General features: G+C 43.0%; 1 protein-coding gene across 3 annotated transcripts in view; it reads right to left on the bottom strand.

Moving 5' to 3' along the window:
• Positions 1–870: 870 nt before the first annotated feature.
• RBPMS (RNA binding protein, mRNA processing factor) overlaps positions 871–25,956 on the bottom strand; it is a 107,762-nt gene continuing 82,676 nt past the window's right edge. Inside the window, exons 6-8 of one of the 3 annotated variants that reach the window (XR_009763988.1) lie at positions 15,349–15,418; positions 5,696–5,802; positions 871–3,704 (exon numbers count right to left, since the gene is read on the bottom strand). Coding sequence is in view for 2 of the 3 variants with exons in the window: in XM_061635609.1 (XP_061491593.1) it covers positions 15,356–15,418 (63 nt within the window). In the remaining variant the exon portion in view is untranslated. Of the gene's footprint in view, positions 3,705–5,695; positions 5,803–15,348; positions 15,419–25,956 lie in introns of those variants that run through there. The other 2 variants (XM_061635609.1, XM_061635617.1) reach the window with 2 other exon arrangements.

Raw genomic sequence — 25,956 nt, 5'->3', positions numbered from 1 at the left:
CTTGTTGTTTGTGATGAAGTTTTCACCAATTTATTTACATGCAATGCAATCCAAACATTTTGCTTTGTCCATCAGTGGACACACAGATGTTTTAATGGTATGATATTGCAAGGCATGATCTTGGCTCCTTCATTCTTAGTGGGAGCTTCGTGTATGTCTGAGTTCAATTTGCATTCAATTAACACCAAAGAGCCCTTGCCATAAGCAGTGAGACTAAAAGAGATTGCCCAAATACTTTTGTGTAGACATCTATAGGTGTGCAAGTCCCAGTAAGTGCAATGGGGCTTACATCTAGGTAAGTACAGGATTGCAATCTTAGTCTAGGAAAAACTATTTGTGGCCAGAAAGCATGTGGGGTTTGGGAGACAGTAGCTGAATCTTGCTAGGGTGGTTGATAACCTTACCAGCTAGATGTATAGTCCTGGTTTCTGTACAACAGGAGCCTCTTGTACCACTGTGGGAGGAAAAGTTTGTTATGAGCATTCTAGATACTCTTGCAAGTGTAAGCCTTCACAGACCATTCACCACAGACCTGGGAATTAGGATGATTCTCACCTGGTGTCTACTCAAATAATTAGTTTTTAATGCTGTTTGCTCAACCCTGCAAAATGTGCAAACTACCAAGTGATGGGATGTGATGTGATGCACATGCCTATGTGATCCAGGCCAAAGATGTTCATTCTTTTTGTCAAAAAGTTTTAAATCCCATTTCTATGTATAATGTTGAGAGGATTCATATCCTGACCTCACGTAGAGCTCCCTAGCAAGAACCACCACCCTAAAAAACAATTTATTCTTATAGGCAACTTGTATTTCCTCAAGATATAGTCAGATAACCAGACAGTAACAGAGTGTACTACTATTTGGGTGTAAATTGTAATCATTCTTTATTTTTAAAAAATTACAATAGAAAAGTACCTTTTAACATTTTTTAAAAACAAAAAAATTTGGAAGCATCTTGTTTCTGCTACTGCCATCAGGAGATACAGAAAAATCAAGTTTTTTTGCTGAAAAAGACCAACAGTTACTTTACTCAGTCGCCTGCTGTCACATTTTAATTTTGTTCTCAAGTCTTCAATTTATTTTTGTTTAAAGATAGGTTTTTTTCTACCCCATTTTTTCTGCAATTTCAAAGCCTCTGCTTTGCACTTATACTCTGCTAGCACTTATACTCCCTGCAAAATAATGCATTCTTATTAAGACACTGAAGCCACTTATCCTCAGGACAAGGTATTAAACTATATTTGGTGGGGAAACCCAATCAGAAACATTTCACTGTATTAAAAGTCTCCCTGTTGAGCAAGCCAGTATAGTCAAACCTACCAATATTGTTATGGAAGTGATAGGATAGCTGTACTATGACCAGATGCAAAGGAGGATACTGGTAAGAACCGAGATTCTGGCACTTGGAGCTTATCATTCAGGAGAGAGGAAAACTCATCTGTTGAGATTTCATCTTCTACAGCTATGAATAATTATACAGGAGCCCTGCTCTTCCCTCCACATGATCAGCTTAGCTGTCTAAATGACTAAGGTAGTGCCCATTTTGTCACCTGGAAGTGCAGGTTGATTCTTAGAGCCTGTTTTCAGTCAAACTGTATTAGGGTAAGTAATTTCGTCTGTGGAGAAAATCTGGCTTTGGAAAATAAGTTATCTAATAAGCAGCAATGCTACCTCAAAGCTATGATTATATTACCAATGCAATTGCTAGTAATGAAGCAGGGCTCAGGCGGCTACATTTTAGTTCCCACATGATCATTTGACTTCTCTCACATTCATTCAGCTCCCCAGAAGATGACGAGAGCTACAAAGCTCTACCAGGGCTTACATAATCATCTTTTGGTGACAAGTTGAATTCAATTCAAATTCTTTACTTCTGTGATTTTTGTGAAACAAATGTCTTGTTGCATCACTATAGACCCCCATCTTGATTTACAGTATCATTGCCAAGCAGGTTGACCAATGGTGGCAATATCATATAACCAACTTCATTACCAGGTCAGAGGACAGAATGTTCAGGCTGCATTCACTCAACGTACACCTCACATCTGAAAAGGGTGGCATGAATCAGGCTAGAGAAGGTGGGTGAATAATCCAACCCATTGCCTTCAGCAATCCAAGTAGTTGCTTAGCAATTGTCCAACAAGAGAGCAGATTACATGCAAAATCAAGAGTTTCAAGTTGGTACTCTCTCCCAATACCTCAAGGGATCCTGGCACACATCTCAGCACTGACAGGGCAGGACTTGAGTTGAGGTCAGTTAAATGCCTTGGGCTAGTCCAGTGCAAGCTTGAACTGTTCTTCCAGCCCACTGCCATCTTATATACAAAAATAAGCACACTAAGACTGCTGAGTTCCAGAATCCCACAAATATTTGGTATACACAGAAGGCAGGCATCAAACCAAGACAACAATGGCACCAAGTTGGTTCTTTATGTGAGATTGCCTCTTGCAGATCCACAGATGGCAGCCTTGCATACACATGGGGGAGGCTATTGGAGACTTTTTAAAGGCAACTGTTGTATCTGAGTTCAGTACTTCCTATGGAAAACAGTACAGAGCAAGCCATTGGACAGAAGGTGATCCTTTCATCAGAGATCTGGATTCAGCGAAAGCCTTTGGTTTTTCTACATGCATATTGATTAGCATCAACTGAACTTCAGCTTTGCTAATCAATGCTTTAGCCATCCTCATGGGCTTCAGTCAATGCCCCTAACAACCACCAACAAGGTCCTGTACATGGAGCTAAGCCATGCAAAAGATGTACATATGTACTCTTTATTTATTTTTAAGCAAGTAGATTGTAAGGACCTGCTTTACAGAAGCCATTTCCTGCATAGCTCTGCCACTGAAGACTGATTCTCACAGCCAAGTAGCTGCTTTTTCTTCTCTTTTCTGCTAAAGAATCATACAGGTTACACAACTGCATGTTGGGAAATGTCTGAAAGAAAGGAACAGAGGCAGTTGCAACCATATTCATAATCAGCAGTGATAATTAAGGGAAGGGACTTACTACAAACTAGAAACCCATGGAAAAGAAATTCCCCTGCCACCCCACCCACCATGCAGTTGTATATCCAAATATATGACCACAGAGAAAATAGCGTGTGACCCGCTGTCAGATTGCCCCTATACAGTTCAGCACACTGTAATAGATCCCAAAGTTATAAAGACATTTGCATTTTTGATTGTCTTGCTTGATATAATTTGGCACAATTGGGAGAAACATGTACATGTACCACAGGAATACTTTATATGTTTCAACACACATCATCTCAGGCTCCCAGCCAGGATAACCAAGGTGTCTATCCAATTTAACAATACACTTTAAAAAAAATCTGAACAAGATTTAAAAACATGCCTTGAACATGCAGCTTAAAAGGATAGGGAAAGAGAAATCTCAATTACACACATCCAAAAAGTCAAGCACATAGTCAGAGATCCAACACAGCATCCTGCTTAAAATGCTTGGTATAAAAATACTTATTGTCTTTGTTGCTCTGTTTGAAGATACCTTTTTTTCAAGACAGATGTTTACCCGTGCTTTTTGGAATCCACACTCTTCCTTACAATTTTATACAGTGTAGAAGAGGAAAACATTATTACTACTCAATATTTGTATTTTATTTCTAAAAGAGCAGATGTGTGATAGAGGCTGTGGCAAAGTCTTGAAGGAATCCAAGCTTGTGTGAGGTTTTTCAAGCCTATTAGAAAGAGGGAAGATGCACCAGTTAGAAAACAACTACCAAGATCTTGGAAGGGGGAGAAGGTACAAGAGCCTATGAACGCTCATGACCACACAGCTTAGGTGCCTGTGGCTATGTGTAACACACACACGTTTATACACATACACTCTTAACCCTCTGTGACACGGGGTTTCAAGCATAAGGCACAGAGCCCTCAAAAACAACAGGGACCGTCTTGCTGAAAATGCTGAAAAGTGGCGTACCCCTCCCCACTGTGGAATCTGCTCAAGGAGAAACTGACAGCCCTGCTCCAGGCTATCTCCAAGAACAGGGCAGAACCTTTAAAAGCCAAAGAACTTGGGCTCCTGCTGGGAGGAAAGGCGGGAAATCAATCAATCAATCAATCAAAGAAAGAAAGAAAGAAAGAAAGAAAGAAAGAAAGAAAGAAAGAAAGAAAGAAAGAAAGAAAGAAAGAAAGAAAGAAAGAAAGAAGGAAGGAAGGAAGGAAGGAAGGAAGGAAGGAAGGAAGGAAGGAAGGAAGGAAGGAAGGAAGGAAGAAAGGAAGAAAGGAAGAAAGGAAGAAAGAAAGAAAGAAAGAAAGAAAGAAAGAAAGAAAGAAAGAAAGAAAGAAAGAAAGAAAGAAAGAAAGAAAGAAAGAAAGAAAGAAAGAAAGAAAGAAAGAAAGAAAGAAAGAAAGAAAAGTGTGAGCACATGGCACAACAGAATAGACATAAAGTGGCAGGGTGAATTACGTTATGTATAATGTTTAGTCCATGACAAGGATTCTTAAACTTTGTTATATTGTGAACCTCTGTTTGGATTCGCCTGTTCTTTGCAGACCATTCTGTGTAAGAAAGGGAATGTAAAGGCTTCCAAATTACAACTTCTTTTGCACGCAATTGCAACTGTACTGTGTATTCCAACCCAAAGTATGAATACATGGGATAATGGAACAGGGGAAGAGGCTCTGTTAGTGGATAGGCTCTGTTAGTGTTGCTTGTCTAACAACCCTTCCCTGCACATTGCCATGGGGAATATAAGAAGAAATCTGCTGGGTCACATCAAGTATCCATCAAGGCCAGCATTCTCTCTCCAACAGCAGCCAATCAAGGTCTCTGGGAAGCATTAGGCACCAGCCTTCCTTATTGTATGCCTCTCAGTTCTAGACACTGGAAAGAATTTCTGAAAATGGTGGACATCATTGATAGACCTTTCCTCCATTTTTACACTATTTTGTTTTCAGTATCAAATTGGACACGATTGCTCAAATTTGTTTAATTGCTGATTTATTATTGCTGCATTGTGATATAAATCTTAAAACCTGAATGGGTGGAGGTCAGTATGTAAATGTTTTAAATAAATACATCACCTTTCCCCATCCAGCAAATCTGATAAATAATGGAGCTGTACTTCATATAGTCATTTTTTAAACTACAGAGAATATGAAAATTCTAGAGGGTAGAGCTCAAGACAAGAGAAAGTCAGCCAGCCAAGCCATAGCAACTATAGGCCTCTTCTGAATGAGTGCAGCAAAACCCAGCGTTCAGTGACACATAACACAGAGCTTGTGCATTCATGATGGGCTTCTTAAATTTGTGGCTTTAAGATGCTTGTCAGTGCTGCCTTAAAGCAGTGGCTTGATGCACTTGATGCTTTCACTTTCAGAACAGCCACTGTATACATGGGCTTCCTGGGGCATTTTTTCCTGTGAATGCATTTCTCATTCCTTGGTAGTGACAGGCATGCTTCTAAACCAATTCTAGAAGGAGAAGTAACATCAAGTAGCTAATTCAATGGGCTTCAGCTCAGCACTGTGCAAGGAAAGCTATCTGAAGCTATGAACACCCATGCTGAACACCCAATAGTAGTAAACTGGTGGTGCACAGCCTCTGGTGTAATTTCTCAATGAAAAGTGTTTCCAACTAGCGCTGCCAGCTTGATTATTGCCAAAGAAGAGGCACGTAAACAGCATCTATTCGGCATATTTTCATGACCAGGTCTTGACTTACCCACCACACTGCAATTCTGAAGATGGAGGTAAGATACCAGTAGCGATGTAGGAAGAACACATTAATACCCACAAGACAGATTGTAGCCGCCATCACACACCTGGTACCTGTTACAGGAAGATACACGAATGCTTTTTTAGAATGAAATGGGTAGTATGACAAGTATCAACTCCACGGATATCATGAGTAGATACAAAAACATCTCTTCAGACGGCAACAGGGCAGATGCACAACCCAAGAAGATTTACATTACCGGAAATACTACCACAATCTTACGGTGACAAGTGTGAAGCTTTCAACATTTGTATTTATCTGTGGGAATGTCAGTATTACTCTCCATAATGGATACCAAGATACAGTGAATTGTCAAAGTCTACCCAGTAAGGGCAGCTTCATACATATTTTTCTTACCATGGAGAAAATCTCCTTATAGGAAAAAGCTGATAAATTCTTTTCAAGGTCCTGTGGCATATTTCCTCCCCCGAGTACACTGACTGCACTGGACAACTGAGAAACACATAAGCTAAGCTTGTCCAATCTGTGTAACTGCAGTGAAATGAACTCTTCACGCAATATCTCACATTTGAGACCATGTATTTGAAGATTACCTCCATGCAAAATGTTATGTATGATTGTGCAGGAGACTGGAGAGATATTCCAAGTACAAGGTCAACACACAAATCTGCTATACCACAACAGCTATAGCTGAACTAATTACATGTCAGGAATATAAGCAGAAGTTTGTCCTGGATGCATGTTGCTAGGTGGGGGCAAGGTATTAATTTCAGTTGCATGTATATCTTCCAATTAAGCTTGTTTATATCCCATTTATTTCAACCAGAAAGCTGAAATTTTTTTTTAAAAAAATCAACTGAAATGCTGAACTGTAGTTTAATTGTGCCCATTTTTATTAAACAAACGTGTTTCACCCTTTTTTCTTCAACTGCAGGAAGGCACACAAGAAGGCAACCCCATTTTTATTCTCACAAACACCTGGACAGGCATCCAGTGAGTTTTATGGCTAATACAAGATACCTCTGAGCTTGACTACACTTAATGACTACTTAAATGGGATGTAGCTAGTTCTGACTATGGAGAATCCCAAATGTTCCACCTCCTACAACTATGTCAGCTGGCTAGGGAAGGCCAGCTTGAAGCACAGGGTCATCCCTGGCCTTTCCTTACCCTACCAAGAAAAAAGAGTGAATCCCTGCAGGTCAAATGGGGAGTAACAGATGGGAAGTGGCCAAAGGGATGGCGCTTGCCCATGCAGCCAGGTGGCCATGCCACGTGTGCTAATGCTACACACAAATGGACCAACTCGTGTGGCATGTGCATCATGTGTACATGTTGACGCCGGCATGTAAAGAATTCTTAACATAGGCAGGTGCTTAACTGGACACATTAGTCTCTGCTATTATTACAATGTACTCCCACTTGCCTTCTCTATCCCTCAAGTATCAAAACGAAATAACGGGAGGTGAACTTAGTGGAGCGATGTTTCTTTCTGCACTGTGGTTTTCCCGTTGCAGCGGCCAGCATGTTACTGAGGGAACTGTTCCCAAATATGGCTGTGTGTGCATCTGGGCTCTTCTCTTGGGAACACTCCTTATTTTGGAGGGGGGAGAGGAATCCACAAGTACTCCAACCTCATTTTTGCATGTATCTCCCTCTCTTGCTAATATGAAATGGAAATGGACTGCCTTCAAGTCGATCCCAACTTATGGTGACCCAGTGAATAGGGATCTCATGGTAAGCGGTATTCAGAGGGGGTTTACCACTGCCTCCCTCTCAAGCTAGTCCTCCCCAGCTGGCTAGGGCCTGTTCAGCTTGCCACAGCTGCACAAGCCAGCCCCTTCCTTGTCCGCAACTGCCAGCTGGGGGGCAACTATGCAGCTTGCCCACGGCTGCACAGGTGGCAGAGCATGTAACCCCTGAGCCACTCACTTTGGGGGTGATCTTTAGCTGGCACTTGACACCCAGGAGACACGAGCAGGGATTTGAACTCACAGACTCTGGACTCCTGGCTCACCTCCCCACTATGCTAATATACTGGTATGAAAATAACTCCCTCTCTCTATGTAAAAAAAAAATAACCACCACCATCTAATAATCATAAATGAATGTTGGGCTCTGGAAGATAATATTACTGTATTAGGAAAAGACTATTCACAGAGTTTATCTTTAAAGGAAAACAGGAGCGCAATCTATTACATTCTACTGTAAGCGTGCACAATGAAGTCTTGATTTTAAGATGAGAGAAGATTAACCTAAATGGATATGGGAGTGGGGGTCTTGCTGTCCCCATTATAATGCCTCATGTGCCTACTTTAACACAGACACCTCCTATTATCCTATGAACCTGAGCAATTTCAAAACATTCAGGGGTGGGGATGGAACCAATTGCCTAGAGAGGTAGTGGGCTCTCCGACACTGGAGGCCTTCAAGAGGCAGCTGGACAGCCATCTGTCGGGAATGCTTTGATTTGGATTCCTGCATTGAGCAGGGGGTTGGACTTGATGGCCTTGTAGGCCCCTTCCAACTCTACTATTCTATGATTCTATGAATGTGTAGAGGTTCTGTTATTGCTCAGGCTTAGAATTAAATATAATGTCAGGCACGGCAGGCTGGATCAGCTCATCTAATCTACTATATATTTTGGAAAGTTGTTCGTTTGCTACGCATTTGGATGCCTCTTAAGATGTGGTAACCAAATTTTGCATGATGGTTCCTGAGATCAAGGACCAGGTTTTTATCTATGTTTGGATACAACTGGATGCCATTCTGAATCAAGACGGTGGACTGAACCTTTCAAAACTGCACAGATATTTTGGGTTCTTAGAATTCCGTATCAGGGCCTGTGTAATGCAGCTCATACTCTGTCCTGAACTTCTTTCAAAATCCCACAAGGTGATACAAACTGGCTTGGTGCACCTTGGATGGGAAGGAGCCACAGGATAGGCCTCCCCAGCAGACAGCTAGAATAGTATGGGAAAAGAGGGTCATTTAGTATGCTCATTCCCCCCCGTCCCCCCCGAAAGCTGAGAAAGAAAAGAATCCCCCAGAATTCTAATCCAAACACATGCTTTACCAAAAGGAGCAAGGAGTCATGGGCCAAGGGAGCCCCCTCCCAATCTTCTCAAGAGGCTTGCTGGCAAGTGTCACATTGCTGCAACTGTGGCTCCCTCCCACATCCCACTTTAACAGTCAAATTTACAAGAGAGGGCATGCAGTACCCTCAAGTTGCTGAATTTGGCTCAGGGGAGCACCACTTGTCGATGCATTTTCCTTTTCCTGTTTATCATTTTTTTCAGTGAATGGCAGAGGGTGGCACAGAATGTACGGGCTATTTCGTCAGCATACCAACTGTCCTTATTTTCCCTGTGCAACTGGGCTCTACAGTCATCTTCTCTGTGCTTTTGCTAATCCTTGCTCAAGTTTTATGGGATTCTTTTTTAAAAACATTCCTGCAGAGGTTCTAGATCTTCCCCGATTTTCTCCATTCCTGCTTTTATAACTGTCACATGAGCTTTTGTTTAATTGTTCTCAGGAGAATACTGCATGTAAATAAGATATTTTAAACTGTGTTAATGTACCCAGCAACGACGACTCTGTACCTTTAAAACTGTAAGCTCCATAATCACATCTGCAGAGTCATCCTAGGAACCTGCAATCACCCAAACTGACCAGGTTGACACTGAATCATCCTATGGCTTAGCACACACAAAGTGTGTGACCCTAGACTTCACAGATCTCTGGGATGTTGATGATTCTTCCCTGCAAACCTGACTTGGCCAGTTGGAGCCACTCATAGAGAAGGTGAGGTATAACTTTCAGCTTGTGGCTAGGCACAAGCTACACATGATACGCTCTGGAACAGGGGTTTTCAACCTTTTCAGAAAGTAATCTTAGGGTTCTTTGGAAGCTTATCAGAGCTAAGTGCACAAAAAGTGGACCTGCAACAAAATGTTGCAATGTACAGTGCTCCTATTCCAGCCAGATATGCCTTCTTTCAAGACACTCCATTCCACTTCCCCCCAATACTCAATTTTTGGTCACCACAAACGCTCAGAGCTCATTAGACTACTTGGTTTTTTAAAAAAAAATCCCTTAGATTTTTTCCCCGTAAAGTTTTTTTCCTACTTCTGCAAACTTTAGGATTACCCCAAGCGTACCAGTACCAACCTCTCATTTCTCAGTAGCTCTGTTTACATCATAACTCAGCACCTGCGTGTGCTGTTTATACCAGTGGACTCTGCAACCAATTGCTGCAGTGTGCAATGCTTTTGGTTCAGGGTTCCAGCAGCTCCATTCTATTCCCAATCCTTCCCGACCCCCCACTCAGTAAGCAGTGTGTATCTAGCATGGGGTTTGGTGGGTGGGTGGGTGTTAGAGACGCCACATTACTTAATTCCAGCTACTTTAAAATCTTGGATTTCTCCACTAATTTCTACAGTCAGCTTTCTGTTCTGTCCCTGGGAACATTTAAAAACAGCTTTTCAGTGCAAATGAAGAAAATGACCTCTACAGACAACAAAATAGTTCTCTTTACCCTTTTTATATCTATATATCTCTTTCTCCACCCTCCTCTTCCAGCTAGTCCATTCCATTCCGCTCCCACCCAGTTTCCTATTTTTCTCTGTCAACAATAATCAGCAGCTCGTAGGCCTGGGCACATTCAGTCCTCGCTGGTGTTTTGTAGTTTTGCAAACCTCAGGGTTATCCTGGGTCTGTAATGCCTCCCTCTCAGGAACACAGACAGCTGCCTTATACGGAATCAGACCACTGATCTGTATAGTTCAGTACTGGTGGCAGCTCTCCAGGGCTTCAGATTGCAGACATTCCCAACCACACTTGAAGATGCAGAAGCTGAACCAGAGACCTTCTGCATGCAAAGCCGATGGCTCTAGCCCTGAGCTGCGGCACTCCCTCTGATGCATGGTTGTGGCCATTTTGCGACAACGAAACCTGACAGACATAGCTAGTTCCCTGGCCGAAGGAACACTGTGCCTGAGGACACGCTCCAGAATCTTTCCTGCAATGCACAAGGAGACCTGGCTGATATGGAAAGTGTTCCCTACCCATATAAGGTTTGAAGACCAGTTCGAGGGCAACTGGAACCTTGGGGCTTGAAATGATTGATGCCTGAGGTTCTGGGACCCGCATTCTGCAATGAAACAATGCGGCGGCACGTTTGATTAAGAACAGCCGTCGCCGTGATCATATCACTCCAGTGTTAGGAGATCTCCACTGGCTACCAGTTGTTTACCGGGCCCAATTCAAGGTGTTGGTGTTAACCTTTAAAGCCCTATACGGTTTCGGCCCAGTTTATCTGAAGGAGCGCCTCCAGCAGCACCAGTTAGGCCGCATGACGAGATCAGCCTCACAAGACCTTCTCTCGGTCCCACCAGTTAAAACAGCTAGGCTGGTGCGGACCAGAGAGAGGGCATTTTCGATTGTGGCTCCCACCCTCTGGAATTCCTTGCCCTATGACCTTCGCCATGCCCACTCCCTGGCAAGTTTTCATAGAGCCTTGAAGACCTGGCTATTCAGGCAGGCCTACAGGATTTCAGGGGCGGATTAGTTTTATCTGTTATAGAAGTGGGTGGTTTTAGATTAATTCTAGATTGGGCTTTTTGGCTTATATGTTGCATTTTATTCTATTATGTACGTCGCCTAGAGTGGCCGTTAATTCGGCCAGATAGGCGACTTAAAAATAATTTTTTATTATTATTATTATTATTATTATCAGAGCAGCCACACTACATCTGTCCTTGCTGGTTTCATCTTTACATTTTGCCAATTCATTTGCAGCACTGAGCCCAGCATGCATCTTTCCTCCCCTTTCACCTTTACAATCCCTGTCCTTTAATAACCCCATGTGCGCACATGTTTGATTTACAGCTCTCCAGCCTTGATGTGCAGCCAGTGAAGTTTTCATTAATTTTTAAAAACAGCAGATTGTTTTGTTTGGCTAAAAAGGACCAAAAACAGGGAGGGAAGATGATTGGTCTATTGCTCTCCACTGCTGTAGAGAAAAGCCATAGAGACAGAGAGGCTGCTTTTATCTTCAGAGGGTCAAAGAAGTTGCTTGTGTTTTGGACATTGAACCCCTGGCAACATATTTTTACCACTCACTGAACTATCCAATCAGATGCTGGGCTAGTTTCAGGCTCTTGCACATCCCTCCCACATATTGTAGGGGGAAAGCAACAAATAAATCTGGCTCTACAGCCAAGGTATTATTTACTCCCCTGAAATTATTGGGGGGGGGGTTGATGGGTGATACACCACTAACATGTGGGGAACAGTATTTGAATGCAATCTTAAAATGATGCCCCACTCAAGGTGCTGCCAGCCAAGGTAAGGTGGAGAGCTATAACAAGGTTGTACTACCCTCCCTGAGGAACGCTCTTGAGAGGAAGGACTCTGGCCAGTTCATGACAGACTTCTAAGTTGAAACCTATTTAGAAAGATTCTTTTAAAATTCTCTGGTGACTGTTGGCTAGATGACTACTGATGTATGGTTTCATTGTTTAATCTTAACATGATTCCTCTCAGGTTATAGGAACATTGGAAGCTGCCTTATACCATTGGTCCATCTAGCTCAGTATTGTCAACACTGACCGGCAGCGGCTCCCCAGAGTTTCAGGCAAGTGTTTGAACCTGGGATCTTTTCCATGCCAAAGCATCTGATCTACCACTGAGCTACAGCTCTCCTACCCCCACATTTCTAATTGTTAGGGTATAAATATAAATAGCTAAGCAACATAATTCCCCAGTTTTCTTCCCATGGGGAAGAATATGTGCATCCAAGACATGTTCTGAGGAGTTCTCTCAATCCAGTATGAAATGCCTGAACAGGCCCCTTGTTTACAGTAACAGTTTCCTTAAAAACACTGCTTAACTATTGCCTGGTTCTCAGCGAAGCTAGTGGTAAAACGTTAACGTAAACATTACCAGAAATGTAAAGAAGCACCTTAGTGACTTCTCACAAAGCTACAATTTGGAAGAAAAGGAAGGGGCCTCAGGACAGCTAAATTTTTAAGGCATATAACCTAAGTATGCCTTAACTGCTTTTTCCACCTTTCTGGGTCATCAAGCTGGCAAACAAAGCCAAGGCAACATTGAACGGCAACACTGAGTCAATCTAAACTTCACCACAGCCCAAACACATTGGACTTAGCACTGAACAACCCTTACAAAGGAGAAAAAAAACACACACAGATGGGCAGATTATTGGGACTCCTATCAATGCAGTTTAGGGCAAGCTAAAAGCTACCACAGCATAGACAGTGAGTGGGCCTGGAATCTCAAATGAGGAACCATGCAGATACACATTGACACAATCTAGGACAACGTTCCCCAACCTGGTGCCCTCCAGATATTTTGGACTACAGCTCCCTTCAGCCACAGGCAACACATTTCACGGTACATAAGAACATAAGAAGAGCCTGCTGGATCCGGCCAGTGGCCCATCTAGGCCAGCATCCTGTTCTCACAGTGGCCAACCAGGTGCCTGGGGGAAGCCCGCAAGCAGGACCCGAGTGCAAGAACACTCTCCCCTCCTGAGGCTTCCGGCAATTGGTTTTCAGAAGCATGCTGCCTCTGACTAGGCTGGCAGAGCACAGCCATCATGGCTAATAGCCATTGATAGCCCTGTCCTCCATGAATTTGTCTAATCTTCTTTTAAAGCCATCCAAGCTGGTGGCCATTACTGCATCTTGTGGGAGCAAATTCCATAGTTTAACTATGCGCTGAGTAAAGAAGTACTTCCTTTTGTCTGTCCTGAATCTTCCAACATTCAGCTTCTTTGAATGTCCACGAGTTCTAGTATTATGAGAGAGGGAGAAAAACTTTTCTCTATCCACTTTCTCAATGCCATGCATAATTTTATACACTTCTATCATGTCTCCTCTGACCCGCCTTTTCTCTAAACTAAAAAGCCCCAAATGCTGCAACCTTTCCCCGTAAGGGAGTCGCTCCATCCCCTTGATCATTCTGGTTGCCCTCTTCTGAACCTTTTCCAACTCTATCATATCCTTTTTGAGATGAGGCGACCAGAACTGTACACAGTATTCCAAATGCGGCCGCACCATAGATTTATACAACGGCATTATGATATCGGCTGTTTTATTTTCAATACCTTTCCTAATTATTGCTAGCATGGAATTTGCCTTTTTCACAGCTGCCGCACACTGGGTCGACATTTTCATCGTGCTGTCCACTACAACCCCGAGGTCTCTCTCCTGGTCGGTCACCGCCAGTTCAGACCCCATGAGCGTATATGTGAAATTAAGATTGTTTGCTCCAATATGCATAATTTTACACTTGTTTATATTGAATTGCATTTGCCATTTTTCCGCCCATTCACTCAGTTTGGAGAGGTCTTTTTGGAGCTCTTCGCAATCCCTTTTTGTTTTAACAACCTTGAACAATTTAGTGTCGTCAGCAAACTTGGCCACTTCACTGCTCACTCCTAATTCTAGGTCATTAATGAACAAGTTGAAAATTACAGGTCCCAATACCGATCCTTGAGGGACTCCACTTTCTACAACCCTCCATTGGGAGAACTGTCCGTTTATTCCTACTCTCTGCTTTCTGCTTCTTAACCAATTCCTTATCCACAAGAGGACCTCTCCTCTTATTCCATGACTGCTAAGCTTCCTCAGAAGCCTTTGGTGAGGTACCTTGTCAAACGCTTTTTGAAAGTCTAAGTACACTATGTCCACTGGATCACCTCTATCTATATGCTTGTTGACACTCTCAAAGAATTCTAATAGGTTACTGAGACAGGACTTTCCCTTGCAGAAGCCATGCTGGCTCTGCTTCAGCAAGGCTTGTTCTTCTATGTGCTTAGTTAATCTAGCTTTAATCATACTTTCTACCAGTTTTCCAGGGACAGAAGTTAAGCTAACTGGCCTGTAATTTCCGGGATCCCCTCTGGATCCCTTTTTGAAGTAGCTGGGGCTGATGTGAGTTCTAGTCCACAACGCCTGAAGGACACCAGGCTGGGGAAGGCTGACCTAGGATAAACTTCAGATTTCCCTGAGCAGAAATGATCCTTATAATGTCAACTTGCTAAATGCAGCTTCAGTGCCATTTCATTCTCCCCACCACCAGATGGAACTGGATTCCATACTACTGGATTTGCTAGAGACCATTTGTGTGCATGTGTGCAACAAGCTTTGGCAGTTCTGTATTGGATTCAACAAAGAGTTTATTCTAACAATCCAAATGGGCTGAAGAACTGAATTTGAAAATCCAGTTCTGCAGTCATTCCGCTCTCCCCAAAAAGGCATTCAACTCCCAAAAGGAACACACTGCCTATTTTAAATATGCATTTGGTGAAAGAGGTATAGTTTTCAGTAGAAAACTACGGAGCTCCATCAACAACATGCACCAGGGCTGCTGATAGAACGCTCTTTCCGTATAAAAAGGTTGGAAGGCAGTTTCTCTCAGAAAGGAGACAGGGTGGGGGAAGCGGCTGTTTAGCAACCAGTTCTGAAGGACCACATGACAAGCAGAGAATGACAGCAGTCACAGGCCTTCCATACACAGAGAAAGCAAAGATGCCAAAAGCAATAGCCCTAACACTCCCCCTAGTGGTAATCAGGGACATTTTTACGAAGGGTGTTTCCCCAGCCACTTACACAGTATTCAGCAGAACTGACGGGACTTCCAGCCCTGAGAAGTAGCCTCTGAGGGTGGGAGCCAGCGCATCTGGGGAGAGAGAGAGAGAAATGAGAGATAAGCCTTGGAAGGCACCAAAGCCCTGTAGAGCACTGGCCTTCAGCCTCTTTGGATGCAGGATTCATTGTAGGATCTCAAGCAAGAGGGGACCCACTTAACTGTTTATTTAAAATTAATTAGAAACGTACATTCCACTTTCTTGTGAGGATGGATGAAGGCAGCTAACAAAACCAATAAAATTAACAACCAACCATACACAACAAAGCGGCAGATAAAAACAACAGTAAGAATGAGTCGGTAAATAAAAGCTTTCAAACGTAAATAGATACAAAAAGGTCAATCCAGTGCTATTAAAAGCTCAAGGGAAAATGTTCATGTTTGTCCCATTAATACATTTTAATATATTTCTATGTATTTTACTGTTTTAATGTTTTAGCTATGCTAATATCATTTAGTGTTATTATGAATTTGTATTTTTATCTGTGATTTTGTTCATTTATTGTATTATTGTATGTTGTACACCGCCCAGGGAGCCATTGGCTATGGGCGGTTTATAAATGAAATTAAATAAATAAATAAATTATGGCCACCTCTCTGTGCCTCTTTCTAGAGCAGCTTTTCCCAACCAATGTCCTCCGGATGTTGTTGGACTATTAACTCCCATCATCCCTGACCACTGGATGTGTCGGCTGGGGCTGACTGGAGCTGCCATCCAACAACATGGATTCCTACACTGAGCAGGGGGTTGGATTCAGCGGCCTTGTAAGGTCCTTCCAACGCTGCTATTCCATGATTCTATGATAACATCTGAAGGCATCAGGTTGGGGAAGGCTATTCTAGTGGGACCAGATGTCAAAAGAAGACTGGGCTCCCCTGTTCACTTAATCATCGTTGTGCCGCACAGGGCATTTTGACAGGTGCAGCTTCCTATGCAGGGGTGCTGAAATTCCCTCTTCTACCTAACTATTTAAGGTAAATACACTATTATGAGCACTACTTCAGAGTCAGAGCTGAGGAGAGGAATGGGCGGTACCTCAAATGGTGCAGGAACTAGTACTTTTCATGAGAAAAAACTATATGGGTCTTTGATGTGATCTAGCAGGGCTTTTCTCTTCTTATGGGGGAAAAAAACCCTTCCAAAATATTACTGTTTTTCTTCTTATGTAATTCGCTTCCCTCTCCCATCACCTGTGAGGGAACCTGCAGCATCTTAATTGATGTGGACATTCCTTGTGAGAAATCTTGCCTCCCTAAACCTCCAAACATTATATGCTGTATAGAAGTTACTTTATGAGTAGTACCAGCAAGCCCATAGGCCTCTGTAAGATTTTGATTTTAGAAGAAGCAAGACTTTACTACCATCAGCTCTCAGACAAGAAGACATATAACAACTGCCTTCCGAGTGAATCTGCTGTGAGCAGAACTAAAAGTAAAAGCGGCTTGTTGCTAGCAAACAGAGACAGAAGAACTTGTCCAGCTTGACTTAACTTGGAGGTTACTGCTCTATAATTGATAGGGACGTTCACAATTACTGAAAATTCCAGAAGAGCAACTGCAGTCCTGCATATGCAGTTTGCACTCCCCAGTTGAGCTCATTGAGCACACCACAAGAACATGCCCCTTTGACATTTTAAGAGACAACAATCACAGGCCTATAAAGTGCCCCTGGAGACTTCCTAAACAAGTTGTTAAATCAAGGCATGGTACAAAAGAGGCCCACTGTTTCACTCATAAAACAAAATAGTTTTAAGTTTTGTAGGAGAGATTTTCCACACTTATGTATACAAAATCCAAAAAGAAAGATGCATCATATGCATAATGTTCAGCTTTCAAGGGCCACTCTAATTTCCTGGGAGCGACCGAGGAAAGAGAGGTGTGTTGCTGCAAAGACTGACCACACCACTAGCAAAAAGGTCAGTCTTTGCAGCCACACACCTCTAGTTTCTCGGCCACTATCAGGAAATTAGAGTGACCCTTGAGAGCTGAACTAATCCAAGCACTCCATTCCTCAGATGCTATACCTACCCCTTCCTGACCCCAACAATACTTCTACATTTAGACATTTCCCTGCAACTGAAGCCAACCATCCCATCAATAGTTGCATTAACTGAGAAACCAGCCAAAGCGAATCAAAGCCTTCAAGTTACACTTGTGGTGTCAGTGTGCCTATGCTAATTTCAAAGTGTGCTGGTTACTCACTCACTCACTCACTCACTCTCTCTCTCTCTCTCACACACACACACACACTCCTCCCAGCAGGAGCCCAGGGCAGCAATTCTCTCTCTCTTACATGTGCACACGCAAGCCTGTTCCCCACAACAAGGAATTTTTTGAACAAATACTCATTTTAAAATCTTTTTAGCATGCACATATACAAAAAGCCTTGCCTACTGATATACACACAAACTGACATTATAATTTTAATTTGCATGAGTCCAATTATTGACAATTTCATCTAGATCATATAAAGCATTCTTCTTTCCTTATTGTATATGTTGATCTGTCCATTTCAGGTACAATAATTTCCACCCTATCTAAAGGGTTACATGCACTTAAACATTCCATCGGACTAGAACTAATCTTTCAACGGTGTGCTCTGAAGTCTCAGCTTCCATACAAGACACTGCTGCCGCCAAAGGGCGGGGGGAGGGAGAAGTCATGAGTGGTATGATTCTCAGAATGATTTGCTGCTTTCATAAAGTAAACTATACGCAGAGGAGGGGAATGTGTTGCTGGAAACATAACCTACAAGACCCCAAAACAGAGAAACTGCAGGCGGCAGGGTAAGAAAGAGCTACTCAGTTCCTGCCCTACAGGTCAATGCCCAGATTGCAGACCTTCTTGTATCATCTCTTTCCTGACCCCTTGGAGCCACCCCTCCCATTTAGACAGAGCAGCTGGCCTGGCCTGAGCTCAGTGGGCAGATGAGCGGCCTGAAGCCAGGCCAGAGAGCAGGGGCAAGGCAGAGCCAGGGTCTGCCACTAAGATGATCTTTTATTATCCCTTTACTTCAGTCCACAGATCCTCATGTGCAACAGTGAGATGCGTGAATACCATTGCACACCATACAGTTAAACATGTAGTGGAACATACAGTAAGTTCAACACATTTTGAGAAACACTGCTGTAATCTCAAATCCTCCATGATCTACGGCCATAGAATAAAAGGACAGAATTCAGTTCACTACCAGCAGCTCTCTCAGCCACGCCCTTCCATCCCCTTCTTTACTGCTGATGTGGGAGCAACCATTTCTTGCTCTGAAACAGCAATGCAGGCATTAATTAATCAAAATCCACACTGTGGATTTCAATCACACTCACAATGAAATCCTAGATGTGTCTTCTACTCAGAGGTAAGCCTCACTGAGTTCAATGGAATTTACTCCCAGGTGCGTATAGGACTGCAACCTAATAAACATGTGCAGATGGTTCATATCTTAAGGGTATAAAGGTCAAATATAAAAATGAAGGACAAGTCAATATCCAAGGTATTTCTATCTCCCCATTCCAACTTAATAAACCTTTTTGGCAAAAGCATCCCAAAATTAACAAAAAAAACCCATAACAAAAATCCAACAAATTTAAAATCAAATTTAACAAGCAAATGAAAGACACACACACAGAGACAGAGCACACAAAAAGCAAAACACAACAAGGATTCTCACTAAGAAGCTGAGATGAACAGCAGGGATTCACCTGAGGCCTAAAAAACCTACCAATGGTGCCAGGCGCACATGCCCAGGGAAAGAGTTCTGAACATGGTACCCCTCCTACCACCCACACAGCCTTCTTCCTCTGGCAGCCAAACTCATGAGAAGGAAGACAGTATAGCAGCACCACCACCTATATCGACATCCCTCCCCTTCCTCTCAGACATCACTTCTGATGGGCCCTCAACATAGCAGGCAAGCATAGCAGCCAAAGGCCAGACGGCAGCAGAAAGATGCAGTGGGTAACCTGAAAAACAGAAACGTTTAAAAACATTCTTTAAATTACCATGACTACCTGCCACAGGTTTGATGCTTAACATGACAAGACCTGCAGCAGACTAGTTATAAAAGAGCCACATATCTAATTCTGTATAGGGGGAAAATCATGCCCACAAATGAACTGATAAAACAGAGGGCTTCTTTCCTTAACGCAATCTTATCCCCAGAATGTCTGGGTCAAGAGGTTATGTGGAACCCAACTAACTCCCATAATTCCTTAGACTATATATAGGAATAAATCCACATTTGCCAGTACATGTACATTGCACAGGGAACCATGCAACATTAATGGACCTTTCAAAACACTTGTCTCATTCATGCTTTAGACGTCTTAAAGGGTAAACACAAAAGTGTGGTGTCCTAGCAGAAGCTAAGCCCCCCAAACCATCAGCTGACCCCTTCCCACTCAATGCAGAAATGCAAAGAAAAGGCCTATTAAAATGAGACACTTAACCTTTGCTTACAGCTCTACACCTCTCAGTCCATCAGGTCATGGTAAAAAGAGTAGTGGTGATGCTGCCTGCCTTCTGACGCTAGGCAATGAAGGAGAGGAGGAGGGGCATGGCTTCAGAAGGAGACTGGGTCAAAGGAGACCTTAGAAAGCGCATGGTCAATCGGCATAATGTGGCTGCAACAGTTGGAACAGGCGCTTCCTGTGCATCAGATTATGTGATCAGTACTATCTCACATGATCTGTATATCTGATAGGGCTGTCACCAATTAAAGGAATCCTATGAGAATTCAGAAGACCCTCCGTGGCGCAGAGTGGTAAGCGGCGGTAATGCAGCCGAAGGTCTGCTCACGGCCGGAGTTCGATTCCAACGGAAGGAGGAAGTCGAATCTCCAGTAAAAGGGGTCGAGGTCCACTCAGCCTTCCATCCATCCGTGGTCGGTAAAATGAGTACCCGGCATATGCTGGGGGGTAAAGAAAGGCCAGGAAAGGAACTGGCAATCCCACCCCATATATACGGTCTGCCTAGTAAATGTCGCAAGACGTCACCCTAAGAGTTGGAAACGACTCGCACTATAAGTGCGGGGACACCTTTACCTTTTTTGAGACTTAAACTTGCACAAATGAACATATGAAAAAAATAGTTCTGAAGACCAACACACACTTTTATTTTATTTGATCAGGTGGGTGTTTGTTTTTTTAAGGTCAACCTTGATGGCTCTTTTTTATTTATTAAAAAAAATAAAAGCAAAAATAAATACCGTAATCAGAGATGGATGGCGTCAAAGTAACATGACAAACAATCCAAAAGCAAATTATGAGTTCCAGATTTCTTGAAAGTCCAATGACAGGTGCTGCTGCATTTTATGTTCAGAGGTATACAAAATAAAGTCCCACCATACTACATGAAATGTGTCTGGTTTAGCTCTGCCTTGAATCGATCATAAAGAAAATATAGTTTTTCCCAAAATGGCAATGTTCCAAGTATTCTTATACCAAAAGGAAGTGTTCAAATTATCCTAAGTTTTCCATGCTTGATCACACACTTTGATTTTAAATGATGCAACAGACACCATCCTTAATTAAAGAAGCACCCATAATTTTAAATTAAAGAGGCATCCCTTCCTATTGACATCTGGCAGGGGGCTTTGCTATATTCTTTTTGACACCTGCTTAAAACATTTCTGTTCAGGGCATATCTACCCAGAGACATAGATGTTGTTGTATTTTAATCTCTTTTAATTTACCACTGTTTTAAATGTCTTTTTAATTTTTTTAATTATATGTCTGTAACTGTTTTTATTGATAATTTTAATGTTTCTTGTAAACCATTTAGAGGTGATTTTTTCTTACAATCAAGCAGTATATAAATGTTAAATTAAAAAAAATCCTTTGAAAGATAGTCTTACCCTTTATATACGCAGGTGAGGGCCTCCTGCAGATACCATCTCCTCAGGAGGTCCATTTCGCACAACATAGGAAGCGGACCTTTAGTGTTGTGGCATGTACCTTTTGGAATTCCCTCCCCTTAAATATTAGACAGCCGCCATCTCTGTTATCTTTTCGGTGCCTACTGAAGACCTTCCTCTTTCAAACAGTCTTCTAAGTAGAAACCTTATCCCAGCCTGCATCTGTGCTGGAATTGTTTTTTAAGATTTTTTAAAGGTTTTTTAAAAGATGTTTTGTTTTTAAGATTTTTATAGATGTGTCTTGTTTGTTTGCCCTTTTTTTTGTTAAAGAAAAGTTACCTGGTTATTCAGGGCACCTTTTTAGTTGGTCAGGCTTTTAAATAGATTAATGTATCTGATTAACTGAACATTACAACCCTAATATCCGAGAGAGAAGGATGGAAAGGCAAAGAGGCAGAAGACACATGTCTGTTGAGGCTGTGCCCTTGAAACAGGAGTAAATCTGCATGCTCATTTCTCATCAATCTTTACAAACACACTGGAACTACACTTGAACAGGCTTCTCCATCCTCACTTTTTCCAAACACGTTACTCTTCACCTTAGGCTCAATACTGCATAGAGAAACAAGGTCCTATTCAGTACATAAGATGAATAAAAGGAGTTGGGGGGGGAAGGGCTTGCGGGTCTTCTACTCTGACTGCTTGCTACATGCAAGACATCCAGAGATGGAGTATCCCCAACCAATGGCCATCCAGCTTGTTTTAAGATCACCGGCAAGGGAGAGCCTACACACACTTCTAGGTTACTGGTTCCTTCATTGAACTCGTCTTAGCATCGAGAAGTTTCTTCCTAATGATCTACCCCCTTATAAATTAAGCCCATTAAATCCAGCCTTGCCCCCTCAGCAACACATTGCCTTCTTCAATGTGAGAGCCCTTCAAGTATTTTGAAGAGCGCTATCAAGTCCCTCCTCAATTGTCTCTCCTTTACGCTTAACATACCCAGTTCCTTCAACCTTTCCGCATAGGATTTCTTTTCTATGCCCCAAGACCATCTTCACAGCCCTCCTTTGAAACTGTTCCAATTTGCCTCAAAATGAGGTGCCAGAACTGGACACAGTACTCCTGATGAAATGTGACTACTGCAGAATCAAAGGGAACGATTACTTTCCATGACTTCGAAGAGGGGTGGGGAACCTTTCATTTTTATTCCCTCCCCCCATCATGCGAGCCAACTTTGACAGGTGGGCGGAACCATCCCCTCTCAATCATTCAACATTATGACATCGAGTGATTGACAGGTGGGTGATCTCACCCGCCAGTCAAAGGTGGACCATGGAGGGGGGGGGGGAGATAGCGACCAAGCAGAATTGAACTCCTTGTATATCAGCTGATGCACAAGGAGTTTAATCCTGCTTTCTGCAGGGCTCGGGTACATGCAGAACCTTCTTGCACACCCAAGCCAAGCAGGATTGAACTCCCTGCCCATCAGCTGATGTGTTAGGAGTTCAATCCTAGCAGGGATTGGCTACAGGAGCTGCCAATCCAGCTGTGTATCTACTTACCCCACACCTGATGTCACCTATGACAAATCTGACCTGCAGGCCAGAGGTTCCCTGCCCCACCTTAGAATCTATGGTTCTACCGATGCAGCTTAAATCTCATTAGCCTTTTTTCCAGCTGCATCACTCTGGTCACTTATGTTATGCTTGTAATCAAATACAATCCTGAGATCATTTTTACATGAGCTACTGCCAAGCCTAAATGTAAATATACTGCCTTCAAGTCGATTCCGACTTATGGTGACCCTATGAATAGGGTTTTCCTGAGGCTGAGAGGCAGTGACTGGCCCAAGGTCACCCAATGAGCTTCATGGCTATGTGGGGATTCGAACCCTGGTCTCCCAGGCTGTAGTCCAACACCTTAACCACTACACCACACTTGCCTTTGCATTTTATTTCCCATAAATACAGAACTTTGCATTTGTCTCTGTTGAATTTCATTTTGCATATTTTGGCCCTGTTTTCCATTCTATAGAGACCTATTCCAGTCTTCTGAGGAGTTAGCTACCCTTACCTATTTTCTGTCACCTGTAAATTTGATAAGGATATTCTCCACCTCTTCACTGATTAAAAAAAACAATGAAGAGCACCAGGCTTGCTGTGAAAGGCTGGTTCACACTTGCATGTCTGTCAAGTGATTACTTGCATGTGTGAATCCAAAGGTGTAATACCCAAGAAAAACATTTACTTCACCTCAAATGCAAAAGGACACATATTCAGCTGCCAGCCATCAGGTGAAGAGAAACCTCTTGTATGTGTGAACTCGCCTAAGGCAACTTTGGAACTGCACAATTCTAACAATGTTCACACATTGTACATACAACAGTGATTAATAGCTTGCTCTTCGGAGAGGGCTTACAGGATAGAAAGCAAATGCATCTGCCACTTGAGGCAGGCAAGGAGAACCTCTTTCAGCTATAGCAAGCTTCCTCTGATAAACAGGGCCGTATGCATTCCCTGATACTGCAGAAGCAAGCAAAACACAGAATGTGACACTGGACACAAGCATTAGGCTCTATAAACCTCAGCTTTCATTACAAAAAAACATTCAAGTTTATTAACAGTCCACAGGTCTTCACATTCAAATACAAGAAAGCCAATTTCTGGCACTCACAGTTGAAAATATATGCTTGGATAGGTGTAGAGGCTATGCCAGGTAGAATTTCAGAAGATACAGAGGTTTCAGATCACTTTGTGCCCTTCCCCATCACTAGCAAAATCATAATCGTGCAAAATAGAAACCATGCAATTTGCTCAATCTGTGTATTTTATACAAGTTGCAGGAATCAGGTTTTTTGTTGCAGAATTTGGATTTCCTTAAAAGAACATACTGATGGGCGAGATCTCAATGGCTATCTCGCTATGCCACCTTCCCCAGGTAAGACACGAGCTGCAATTGGACCCTGAATCGAGTGAGGAAGGAAAACATGATCCAAACACAATAGAACTTTGATCAAAGGTTCTAACTGCCCCAAAGCAGCTCTCAGTCCAACCGAGAGTGCAACCTTGATCAGAAAGACAACTTGGTCAGAAAGACAACAAGCGCTCTGGCCTTGTATGGTGTAAGGAGATTGGGCCCTCTGCCCCACTCACCTACACTTTAAAAAAGTCTTTTTGCACTATTTACTGCCAACCAATTTCCTGCCTTCATTAATCTCCCATCCCCTTTCTTTCCTTTCACAGGCTGAAATCCTATGCGTAGCTACCTGTATCACTGAACACTAAAGTCAGGATCATTCAGACCATGGTATTCCCGATTTCTATGTATGGATGTGAAAGTTGGACAGTGAAAAAAGCAGATAAGAGAAAAATCAACTCATTTGAAATGTGGTGTTGGAGGAGAGCTTTGCGGATACCATGGACTGCAAAAAAGACAAATAATTGGGTGTTAGAACAAATTAAACCAGAGCTGTCACTAGAAGCTAAAATGATGAAACTGAGGTTATCATACTTTGGACACATAATGAGAAGACATGATTCATTAGAAAAGACAATCATGCTGGGGAAAACAGAAGGGAGTAGAAAAAGAGGAAGGCCAAACAAGAGATGGATTGATTCCATCAAGGAAGCCACAGACCTGAACTTACAAGATCTGAGCAGGGTGGTTCATGACAGATGCTCTTGGAGGTCGCTGATTCATAGGGTCGCCATACGTTGTAATCGACTTGAAGGCACATAACAACAACAAGCTACCTGGATTAAGTCCCACTGAAATCTTTAGGGCTTCTGAGCAGAATTGCTCTGCATGTCCCCCACTCACACCTGGTTATACTTGCTTCAGTTGGAGGGCAGGATGGTGGGGGAGCCCTAAGACTTGGGGATGTGAGAAAAAAATAGAAAGGAAGAGAAAGACTAGAAGCAAGAGAGGAAGAGGAGGAGAAAGAGGGTGGGGGGTGGGGAATGAGGAGAAAACAGTGGGGGGGGGAAGAGAGACAAGAAACCAGAAATAGGAGAAATAAAAAGCTAAGTAGTTAGAAAGAGATAAGAAGCCCCAGCTTAAAAACCAGACAAAGCAAAGAAAAAGAAAACAGAAAGAAATGTGCAGAAAAGTTGAAACTCTTCCTTCTTCCCCCCTCACCCCTACTTTCCTCCTCTCTCATCCCAAATGCTCCCCCTCTGCCACTCCCTGCCAAGTTTAAATATCAAAAACAGCAGTATGTTTTATTTTTGTTAAAACCATTTGCTCCAATGCTATGGTCGTTCCCCCTCGCCCCAAAGCAGGCAGCAGAAGTGCACACAGTGCAGACTTCCTGCCTGCCTGCCATGTGGCACCCACCCAGGTCCGGTGCTGCTGCATGTGCCTGCCCTTCGCTTCCCCTCCCGATTCCTCTCCTCCTACTATGGCGCAGTCTGACCCTGGGAGTTCCTAGTGAACTAACGAAGCAGCTTGGCTGGGCAGCAAGGGGGCCAGCAGCTCTCAAGCTCAGAGACGGGCACGCTCCCTGTTCCTCCTCTTCCTCCCCATCTTCCAATCAGATGCTGTTGTGTGCACAGCTGCTACAAAACAGCACTTGCACTACTCCATAGCACAGTCGGTAGCAGCAGGCAGGTACCTGGGCCCCACCAGAGTTTATGATGGCCAGTGAGTGGCTTGCTGTGGTCAGGGGAGGAGGTGGGTTGGCAGGTAGCAACAAGTTTGCCAGGATCAGGCCCTTCAG

This window comes from Rhineura floridana, chromosome 1, assembly GCF_030035675.1.
Source record: "Rhineura floridana isolate rRhiFlo1 chromosome 1, rRhiFlo1.hap2, whole genome shotgun sequence".
NCBI lineage: Eukaryota > Metazoa > Chordata > Lepidosauria > Squamata > Rhineuridae > Rhineura > Rhineura floridana.
Note: the sequence above shows the minus strand (reverse complement) of the source record. Positions and strands in the feature narration are given on the sequence as shown.